Genomic DNA, 11760 nt, shown 5'->3' with positions numbered 1-11760 from the left:
CACTTTGGCTTTCCCTGCAGGGAGCACATCCCAGAGGGAGGGAAGGAGGGAGGAGTGCAGGCTCAGGCTGCACTCCCCGCAGGAGAAGCAGGAGTGGTGGGAGGTGCCGGGCTGCGCTGCCCCCTCGAGTTGTCTCGGGGAGAAGTGGGCAGGGCTTCAGCCAATTCCCAGAGAGCCGCATGCAGCTCACAAGCTGTGGTTTGGCTACCATGGGCTTATTGCCTCAGAAATGATGAGCACTGACAGCTCCACGCAGAGTTAGTGAGACCTCCTGATCAGAGTATCTGACAACAGAGCTGCTATACCTTTATTTACAGATTTCTCCATGACACCTTTTCTTTCTAGTGGGCACATCTATACATGCCATTAGGGGGCAGCAATAAACTGTGGAGCTTATAGCTCTGCAATTTATTGCTCCTGGGAAGCTCCGGGGCCTGCATCTGCACTTGTGCCCAGACTGCAGCACACTGAACTGGGTTGCAGCAGCCCCATCTGGCAGGAGACCTGGGGGGGGTCAGTCTGCCAGCCCAGGGGTGCTCTGACCTGGCTCAATGTGCTGCGGAGCGGTTGGCTGGGACACGAGAGTGCTTCAGTGCAGATCTAGCTGGCAGGTAGCCCCGGCACTGAAGCACTCTCGTGCCCCAGCCAGCTGGCCAGAGACTACTTGTGCACTGCTACACACAAAAAAACTCTGCAGCAGTTTGTTTCGTGCACCCTAATAGGGGTGCACGTGTAAACACTGAGACATTCACTGCGGAGCTAATTAGTCAACTGCAAAGTAAACATCTCATGTAGATGCACCCGGTGTGTTTCTCAAAGGGAAAACAGCATATCCCATCCAACAGTGGTGACACAGGGGCTGTGTGTAATGCAGTATACACTTAGTGCCATCTAGTGTACAGACTAATGCAACTAGCTTTTTAATGTGAAAAAACCCGACAATGGAACAGGGGCTGAAGAGTTCTTGCATTAAACTGCTTTGACAAAAGGAAATTCCTGAGATATTCATAAATATCAATAGTAGATCTCATAAGGCAAGCTTAGTAGATAGAAAGTAACCAGTAAATCAATATTGTTCATCAGTGATAAATGGAGGGATTATTGGAATAGAGCCTGCTGCCTCTGCTGGACCCCGAGAAAATCAATTCTTGGGCACTCTATCACAGTGAATTACTTAACCCTGAATACAGAACTGAAGAAACCAATTTCAAGCCCCTGTTGATTTAAATAAATTTGAATCACAAAGGGAAAGACCATGCAGAATTTTTTACAACAAAAACTAAACACATTTGTAGCAGAGCTCTGCACAGTTCAAGCTGCACTTGGGGGGTTTCCATTAGAAATCTTTGACCATAAACAGACACAGAAGTCCCCACCCCCCAGGTACGGCAGATGCTTTGGATTCAACGGGAAGCCACAACCTGAAGGGTTTTGACACGAGCACATGAGCCAGCTTGCAAACAGCATGGCAGGGTAGCTGAATTCTGACCCTCTTCTTCTGACCCTCCGAGTTTCAGATCTGGCAGGTTATGGTGATCTAATTAGCAGATGTACCCTTTCAAATTCCTGGATTTGATCTTAGCTTTCTCCCACGTGACACAGAAGTATGCAATTACAACCCGTCTCTCTGCTCCGCAAACAGCACCATACATGGAGGGGAGCTGGGAGGACCGCCAGGAGCACAGTCCTTCACTTGCATCCTGTTGGCTATCAGATGCTGCTGCGTCACGAACACAGCTGTGATTGCCACATCCCAATGACTGCGGGGCCATTTCCATGTGTCTCAGAAACACAGGAAACTCCTTAGGGCTGGGGCTGTTTTCTTATGTATTTACAAAACCAAAGAACCATCAGGATCTAGTGGAAACAAAAAGAGAGGCCAGGGACACTTGCTGTTTTGAGGTTTTTTTAAACTCTCTCCTTTCCTTCAAACAGGTCTAACTTAAAAACAAGCAGAGGTCTTGCAGGTGTCTATGGCTATCTTCACCCAGGGGACTCAGCAGATGCAACTGGATTGGCTCCAGTGCAGTAGCACCTCCTTATGCCCATGGAAAATATGCCCCTTAGTCTTTAGCAGGGATTTCTACTGTCCTTTTTTTAATTAGTATGAAAATGGACAATTCTTAGGCCATTGTGCCCTTCCAAAGCCAGCAGGGGCTGGGTGTGCTGCAGAGGGAAAATGGGCAGACACACGGAATAAAAGGAGGAGGAAGTGGAGAAATAAACACCTCATATAGCTTAACAGCACTACTCTAGTTAATGAGCTAACAGTGCTGGCAACCTCTTAAAAAAATCCCTGAGCTCCTGCTACTACTAACTGGAAGGATGACAGCTGCAGCAAAGGAGTTCCAGAAGGAAGTTCAGAAGGAAACTACACCAACAGTGTAAGGTAAGTGGGTACAATGCAGTACTGGTGACCAGCGCACTTGGGTTGGGAACGGGAAAAGTTGTTTAGGACAGAGCAATCTACAGTGGCCGTTCCTTTGCTATTACGCTTGAGCTTCACACCTTGCATGCATATGCTCAAAGAAGATCACCAGATGTGGGAAAAGAAGAAAAAAATGGGCAGAAGGTTAATGTTTCCATCAAACAGGTTCCTGACTTGTTCTGAGGCAAATGGGTGTCCACACTTCCAGAAAAATTTGATTTTTGCAGCCTCAGGGAGATGACCCCAACAATACATTCTGCTACATATGCTTAGGGACAATCAACATGGGTTCATTAGAGGCAGGTCCTGTCAGACCAACCTGGTGGCCTTCTATGACCAGGTCACAAAATCCTTAGACGCAGGTGTCGCGGTGGACAGTCTTTCTGGACTTTAGGAAGGCCTTCGACACTGTCTCTCACCCCATTCTCGTTAAAAAATTAGGAGTTTGTGGTGTTGACACCTACACAGTCAGATGGGTCACCAACTGGCTGGAGGGCTGCACCCAGAGAGTGGTGGTGGACGGGTCATATTCGACCTGGAGGGATGTGGGCAGTGGGGTCCCCCAGGGCTCGGTCCTTGGGCCCGCGCTGTTCAACATCTTCATCAGTGACTTGGACGAGGGGGTGAAAAGCACTCTGTTCAAATTCGCAGATGACACTAAGATGTGGGGAGAAGTGGGCACGCTAGAAGGGAGGGACAGGCTGCAATTGGATCTGGACAAGTTACAGGGGTGGGCAGATGAGAACAGGATGGGTTTCAACACTGACAAGTACAAGGTGCTGCACCTAGTGAGGAAGAACCAGCACCATACCTACAGGCTGAGGAACTCCCTTCTCGTCAGCGCAGAGGCAGAAAAGGATCTTGGAGTCATTATAGGCTCCAAGATGAACATGGGCCGGCAGCATGGGGACGCAGTCAGGAAGGCCAACCGCACCTTGTCATGCATCCACAGATGCATCACAAGCAGGTTCAAAGAGGTGATCCTCCCCCTCTATGCGACACTGGTTAGGCTGCAGCTGGAGTACTGCATTCAGTTCTGGGTGCCACACTTCAGGAGGGATGTGGAGAACATCAAGAAGGTCCAGAGGAGGGCCACTCGCATGATCAGGGGGCAGCAGGACAGGCCCTACAAGAAGAGGCTACAAGACCTGAACCTGTTAAGCCTCCACAAGAGAAGGCTGAGAGGGAACCTGGTGGCCATCTATAAACTGGCCAAGGGAGACCAGCAGGAAATGGGAGAGTCCCTGTTCCCCCAAGCACTACTGGGAGTAACAAGGAATGACGGCCATAAGTTGACGGACAGTAGATTCAGGCTAGATATCAGGAGGTGATACTTCACTGTCAGGGCGGCTAGGATCTGGAACCAACTTCCAAGGGAAGTGGTGCTCGCTCCTACCCTGGGGGTCTTCAAAAGGAGGCTAGATAGACACCTTGCTGGGGTCGTTTGACCCCAGCATTCATTCCTGCCTGTGGCAGGGGGTCAGACTTGATGATCTGCTCAGGTCCCTTCCGACCCGACCAACTATGACACTATGAAACTATTAGGTCTTGGGCCCAGGGAATTAGGGGATTCACGAAGTCTTGATGATCACCCAATTGGCAGGAATCAGCACCTTTACAATAGAAAGAAGGAATTTATGGGACTGATCCAACTTTCTGCTGAAGTCAATGGGTGCCTTCCCTTGGCTTCAATGAACATCCAATCAGGCCCTTAGTACAGGTTTCCCTCAATTTATGCAGGTTCTGTATATGCAAACTCGCTCTTATGCAATGCCCCTTTTTATACCCAACATTTGTTATATGTGAGGTATATTTATTCTTATGTAATCAGCACAGGTGCTCCTCCCCAAGTAAGTAAATCTCTGGGGGGAAGGGAAAAGGCCGTGGGGCCAGGGCCCCACTCACCCCAGCCCCTGCTGCAGCTGCTCTGGGAGTGGCCAATGCCAGCAGCCTGCAGCCGCTGGGCTGCACCATGCCCCAAACCCCCCCAGGACTTCATTTGTCCCCACTCACCCCAGCCCCTGGGCTGCGCCATGCTGTGGTGCAGGCAGGTGGGGTTCGCTGCTTCTGGGTCTACTGCAGAAGGGGCTGGAGTGAGTGGGACAAGTGGAGCCCCAGGGGCTTCGGGGCACGGTGCAGCCCAGCAGCTGCAGGCAGCTGGCATCGGCCACTCTTGGGGCCGCTGCAGCCGGGGCTGGGGTGAGTGGGGACAAACTGTACCATGCCCTGGGGCTCCGCTTGTCGCCACTCACCCCAGACCCTGCTGCAGCAGACATGGGAGCAGCCAACACCACCTGCCTGCACCACAGCATGGCACAGCCTGGGGCTGGTGTGAATGGGGACAAGCAGAGCCTCAGGGCACGGTGCAGCCCAGCGGCTGAAGGCAGCTGGCATCAGCTGCTCCTGGGACCGCTGCAGCAGGGGCTAGGGTGAGTGGGGAGAAGTAGAGGCCTGGGGCTGCAGTAGAGATCAAAGTGGAGGATACTGTAGGTGGGTGCAGGGCACAGGGTGCTGCTACACGCACCCCAGGAGGGCTGCAGGCTGGGACGAGCCTCTGGGGAAGAGCCTGGCACAGCCTCCCAGCCTGTAGCCTTCTTGGGGTGCATGTAGGAGCATCCTCCCCCGCCCTGCACCCATGTACAATTCACTCCGCTTTGCTCCCTGCTGCAGCCCCAGGAGCGGCTGATGGGCTGCGCTGCACCCTTCCCCCACCCCTTCCCTAGTCCAGCCTTACTTCCTCCTTCCCTCACCGCTGTGAAAATGTATCCCTATTTCTTAAATTGTAAACTGGGCTCCCTTTAGGCAAATCTGATTTATGCACAGTTTTCCAGGAACGCATGTACCACATAAATCAAGGGAAACCTGTACATAACATTGACCCATTTAGTGTAGACACCGATCAACTGTTTTTTATTTCTTGACATGAATTTCAGTTAAGAATCTAGAAAATCCAGTCCCAATCATGATGCATGTGTGCCCACCTTTCCTCCAGGGGGGTACATACAGGGGAGTACATACAGGGAGTACATACAGTCTCATTAAGCACTGTGGCACATCTCTAATACAGAGGTGTGTGATACAGTTCAGAGATTTCCACTGTTTCAAAGTAAAACCTCCACCTAAGTTTTGAAAACACTGCACCAAGCTTTAGCAACAAAAGAGCTATTAATGACACTGGATTTTATGGGTTATTTCCTGTTCACAGTTTAGACAACACGGGTGATCACAAAAAAACAGCACCCAAATATGGAGGCCCTTAAATCTAGTGGAAACTCTGAAAGTATAGAGATACTTGATTTGTTCCTGTAACAGAAGGAATCTATGTTAGACACAGAATTAGAAATAGGGAATTCCTGGCTCCTCATCCTGTGCTGAGACCATTCTTCCCCATGAGGAGACGAAGTAGCTAATGAGTCCTACTTATGTACCAATGAGAAGCACTGAAAACACTGGATATCTGCCTGCTAGCTGGATAATCTGAACCACTGTGCACATTTTACAAGTAATGCCAATGGGAGCCCTTCAGAAGCAGGGCAATAATAATCCTCTTACCTTCTACTGTTAGCTCCACGGTCACTTGCCGAACCCCTCCATCATTTGCAGCTTCACACGTGTATTTACCACTGTCCCCTTCTTGCACACCTTTGATTACTAAACTGAAAATCCCTCGGATGCTGAGGTCCACTACATAGTGCTCTCCCTCTGGGACAGGGTGCCCATTTCTGTACCACGTGATCTGAGGTTCTGGATAGCCTCTGACCTGGAAAGAGGGGTTGAAAAAAGAAAGGGAAGATAAAAAACATTACTAAAGTGATTTTATCAGGAAGAAATGTAGGACATTTTGCAGTACAATGGAAACTTCTTGAAGCAGTGACTGTTAAACACATAAACTTACTCAGCCAAATGGCAGAACCTAAACAAATGGAGAAACTATTGGACAACTCAAACTGTTAAACTCATAATACGACTTAGGCAGATATCTGTGCATGAAAGTTTTCCAGTAAAATGATTTGCCCATGGAAACACATTTAAATCCATTAATCAGGCATTCTGAGGCCCAGGTTCCAATTACACAGAGATTTAGAGACATTTAAGCATGCAAGGCATTTAAATCAAACATTTCTAACATTTTTGCCTAGAATTCAGGTCCCACTATTAATCTGTATTTATGGATCTAAGTGAAAAAGATCTAGTTTTTATGTGTGCTGAGCCACAGTGGCTCAAGCCAATACCCGTGGGATCTATAGGTGTCTGGCCCTGTGGCTAACCAGCCTTAAGAAGTACTCAGATCTCCTGGTGGGAAGCGCAGTGCAAGGACTTGCACGGGGCAGGTAATGCCCCCCCACAACAGTTATCACAAGACTTTGCAATCTGCTTACTAGTCAGCTAGCAAACAGCTGTTCAATCCCAACTAAACAGAAGCCACAAGTCCATTACATAAAAAAATCCCAGTAACATATTACTAACAGTAAAAAAGAAACAAAGCCAGGACGTTCACTTCACAGACTTCAACTGGTGAGTTGGGCCAGAAATTCAGCCTTGATAAATCAGCATATTTCCATTGACCTGTCTAGTCAGGGACAGTAGACCACTGGGGATGTGGCTGGTCAGGTCACGGGGAGCCAGGGGAAACAGAGCTGAACAACTGATTGTCCCACAGAAGGGCATGTGCCTAACCCCAGCCATATGCCTTGGAAGCATCACCAATACACATTTTCCAGCCAGTGCAATCACTTCGCTTACAATAGCTTCCCCTTCTCCTCTCTCCCCCTGCTCTGATCATTCGATTCCCCAAACCATTTTCTAAAGCCTCTATTCTTTGCTTTAGCCTCTTAAAGAGTCTGTGGATTAAGACAATGACTTACCAGGGGATAAGCAGTCTCCATCAGCTGCATCCCCCTATTAAAAAGAACGTATCTTGAAGTTTGCTCTGTTTTATTGTAGTTTCCTATCCAATTTCCAAATTACCCTCATCAGTGGGCAAACTTTAAATGCTTTGTTGTCAGCTAGATAAACCTTAGCTGTGCCCCAGCCAGACTCCTCCAAAGTTCCCTCTCTGCCCTGATTCAGATCCCTGATTTTTTTCCCTGCACTCTCACTCTCCTAGGTAGGCCAGGTACAGACATTACACTTTTACCAGTATAAGAGATTGGGAACCGGTCCATACCTGTAACAGAACAGCAGAACAGCAGTTCAGCCCACATAGACTGATTTAAAAATGGCATAACCTGGTCTAAGATTTGCAACCCCCAGGCCCCGGTCGAATGTGCCTTATGTTCACTACTGATCTAAACTATGCTGCTTACAGGAAACCGCACAACTTAGATGAATTCCTCCTCAGGCTTTTTGAATGTCTGTACCAAGACCTAAGTACAACCCTTGGCCAATACCAACCTTACTCATTCTTCAGCTCTCTTTCAAAATCAGGCCTTTCATTTTTAATGTAGCCGCACCTCATGCCAGCTGGATTTCCCTTCCGCAGGAGTTTAACCATGGCATCTTACAGCTGTCAGAAGTCTTTTGCCTTCCATTAACTCCCCAGGTACCAGGTTTTTTGGCAAGTGATGTGACAACTTTGGCATGAAGTACCCAGAGTATCGTATGTCTTTGCAGGAGTTAAAGTTTCACACTCTGGACAACATCATGAATATGCTGGAGACAATTTCCATCCTCGATCTAGGCTTTTTTTCCAAGCCCAATTTAATCAAGCAGCACCTATGTTCTGAGCTGAACAAAATTTGGGACCCTTTGCAACTGGGAGGTATTGTGATAGCTAGATAATGCAAAATCTTTTTTAAAAAATCCTGTAGCCACACCCTTTAATTTACATCACATCTGAAATACAGAAATTCCCACATCAGGAGATCTGAGTACTTCTTAAGTCTGGTTAGCCACAAGCCCAGACACCTATAGATCCCACAGGTATTGGCTTGAGCCACTGTGGCTCAGCACACATAAAAACTAGATCCTCCTTAACATCATGCTGGAGCACTGGGCTAGCACACACTTAGGGGGAAGATGGGAATCTATATAAATTACCACCACCACTTCCAGCTGAACCTGGGGGCTTCCCCAAGGGGTACCACAACCATGAACTGAGTAGATGTGGCCCGACTTAGCTTGAAAGGAAGGGAGGAGCTCTGTTACACTGGATCTAATTTGATTTGGTATTTCAGAGGCTGAAATTTTGTCATGAGATAGGAGGAAAGAAGAAGAAGTTTTATGGATGAAAAGAATCCGTCGGGGCAATAAATCTAACTACCAGGGGAAAATAACTTATCTCAAAGTCAAGCTGCTTCTATATGGCAATTTAGAAAGATACAGATTTCCTTGGGACGTTATATTTTAGTTTATAAAAATCCTTTAGCCTAATGCCATAACTGAGCCCAGAAATTATTCTAGTCTTGCAGGAAGACAGACAAAACTAAAAAGAATTGTAAAAACTTACATCTCTTTTTGAAAATGTTATGAAATATTTAATGAAAACAATTGTATTTGTTTTCAAAATACTGTACTTCCATATGTCTAACTTGAAAATTGTATCACTAGGCAAACCCAGAGAAAGCAGGAAATGAAAATGACCACTGTATTTTCATTATTTAAATTGGGTGAGATGCACAAAGTAATTAAATACAATTTTCAAGTTGTTTTTTTTTCCAATTTACACATTCCAAGAAGTTTTTAACAGTGAGGGTAAAGGTACTTCAAATATGTCAATGAAATTATTGGGAATGTAAGTCTTAATCCCTCTACAGCTTGGAAAACCTTTTTTGTAGGAAGTATCCATTTAATAAAGTATAGTTTAAAAAAGCACGCACAATACAATGCGTATTAGGTGTAAGGGGAGATGTTATGATCGCTAAGATATTGTAAACTATGGAAGTTGTAGCTAACCAAAGCAGTGGCAATACATTACATTAAAAAGGTAACATTCATATCACAGAAACAATTTATCATCTCATTGTACTCCCACTGTCAAACTGCAGAATAAGAAATGGTTAAGAGTATTTCTTACCCCATTTGAGATACCTGTTCAAAAACAGCATGTTCTTGTTCCAGTCTCCTAAACTAAATAATTTTCCTGTTCTTAGGGATACAAAATCCTATAGGAATAAGGCACAAAATAAAGGTTTATTTGGTTTTGCATACTTCCTGTTTGCTAGTGACCCTTCTATCCTGCTTACAATTTAACACAATTTATCGTGAAATGCAAAATTCAGTTGTTTTGCTAGTGCTGAGGTGATGGTGTTGCTGTGATGGTCCAGGAGATATGTGAAGGACAAGAAATCTTATGGGTGATATATTTTATTGAACCAACTGTATAGTTGGTATAGACACAGCAAACTGTTGGGTATCAGGGAGGCCTAAGGGTGCTGTGATGCCCAGACGCTTACCTACATTTATGCCAACCATACAGTTGGTCTAATAAAAGGGATCATCCACAGGAATTCTTACCTTTCACATAAAATTCAGTTCTGTTCCGAGGCAGCAGATGCTAAAACTTGAGAACTGAGAAATTTCACTGCATTTTGGTGCCCGGCTGTGCATGTATGTACACAACAGAGTAAGAACCACTTTCTCCTCCTTGCCATTTTTTGACCAAGATAGCATGATTTTCACTGTTTTCAGGAAAAATTTAAAGTTTCTTTCAGGTGGAAAAAAAATTTCCCCCAGTCCTATATAGCATTTCATTTGCAGGAGCCTAAGGCCAGAAGCCTCCCTGCTATAGCGATTATTTGACTGATTAAATATTGCAATTCTTTTACAAGGAGGGGTCTTCATAGGCACAGAAAGCTGCTTGAATCAATACAGTGCTTTATATCTTAATGCATTAGTCTTCTTGCCCCCTTGTGAAGAATACATTATCTTCCCACTGTCAGGAAACTGAGCCACAAAGAGGGTGAGCAACTTGTTCAAGGTCAGTCAGTATCAGAATAGAGATTTTAGCTCCCAGTCCTGTGTTACTGGGTTTAAAGTTAACACAAAATGGGATCTGGACTGTTGTTACACACTGACACCCCGCCCCCACCAGGCTGGCTTACATATAGGTATTTCTTTAACAATGACATTAAAGAAATATATGTTAAATCAAATTCTTAGCTTGTGCAAAAAGACACCACTCCATGGAAGTCTCTAGTTATTATCAACTATACCTGTGCAGCATCAGGCTCATGAGCATAATTCAATCCCCACACCTCACTGAAAGATGCCCATGTTCTTGCAGAATGTATATAATCATAGCCATGAGAGATGGAAGGGACCTGTTACTGCATTCTGTTGTCAATGCTTTACTGGTCCATATGGTATTGCTTCTGGTATATATTGTCCAGTCCAGCTTCTAATGACCTGAGCAACAGCCTTCCATCACTTTTCTTGGAGGAACTATTTCAACTAATATAATGTATTAGGCTGTGGAATATTTTACGTGAGATTCAGTCTACATTTTATTTACTTTATTTTACTGGATTATTCCTAACGCCAACTTGGAGCGCAGCAAACTTTTCTTACCCACGCCTTCAGATGTTGGTATGCAATTGCATATGACCCTTTAGTATCATTTGGTTGAGTTATGATCAAGCGGTTTTCAAATCTTTCCACATCTATTTTGTATACATTACCTCTGTATATTTATAGACAAGAGTACACCTAAAAAGTTGAGGAAATATTCCACGTAGAAAATGAAAAATACTGGCTGATCAGTATGTGCTTTCTCATTGATGGGTTAAGTCAGTCATTCTCCTTGCAAGCTCTGGGTTTTTTTGTTCTTTAATAAGCAGCTTAAAACTGAAATGGAGAGAAGAAGTTTGCAGTATTGCTCATCTGCATGGATTTATTTCAGGTTTAGGTTTGGAATGTGTTTCAAACCAAGCCAACCGCTCTCCAAAATGCATAGTCTTGCCATGAAAGTGTCAAGGACCCTTAAACGAATGACTAGTTACTGGGTTTTGATGCTGATGGACGAATTCCAGAACTGCAGCAGGTTTTATATTCCTTTTCTAACCCTTCCAGAGCTCAGTAAAAAACATCTGCCTTGAATAATGAGCCCACAGTGAGGCGGAATTTATCTGCTTGTCTAATGCCCTGAAGCATAGGGCTATAAACTGTATTTACAGCCCTGTCCTTCCTTCCTTTACATGAGTACCACCACTCTGGAGAAGACCACTGCTTTTCATTGCAGCCTCCCTCCAATACGTAATAACAGGAGATGGTAATGATGAAAAGCAAACTCTGGCATAGAATACTTCTGGTTTTCATTTTTTTGGCTAACTGCTTGGGCCTTCCTGAAAAATCCTGCTCATACAGACCAGGCTTTTTGTTCCATGCACCAAGGA

At 45.5% G+C, this 11760-nt stretch overlaps 1 protein-coding gene across 1 annotated transcript in view; it reads right to left on the bottom strand.

Annotated features, from left to right (window-relative positions):
• Positions 1 to 11760, bottom strand: part of MYLK (myosin light chain kinase) — a 286443-nt gene that overhangs the window by 223783 nt on the left and 50900 nt on the right. The window contains exon 3 of the mRNA XM_019522572.1: positions 5981 to 6188. Coding sequence (XP_019378117.1) covers positions 5981 to 6188 — 208 coding nt within the window. The remainder of the gene's footprint in view (positions 1 to 5980; positions 6189 to 11760) is intronic.

This window comes from Gavialis gangeticus, unplaced genomic scaffold (genome assembly GCF_001723915.1).
Source record: "Gavialis gangeticus isolate Ggan-Ray unplaced genomic scaffold, GavGan_comp1, whole genome shotgun sequence".
Taxonomy (NCBI): Eukaryota; Metazoa; Chordata; order Crocodylia; family Gavialidae; genus Gavialis; species Gavialis gangeticus.
Note: the sequence above shows the minus strand (reverse complement) of the source record. Positions and strands in the feature narration are given on the sequence as shown.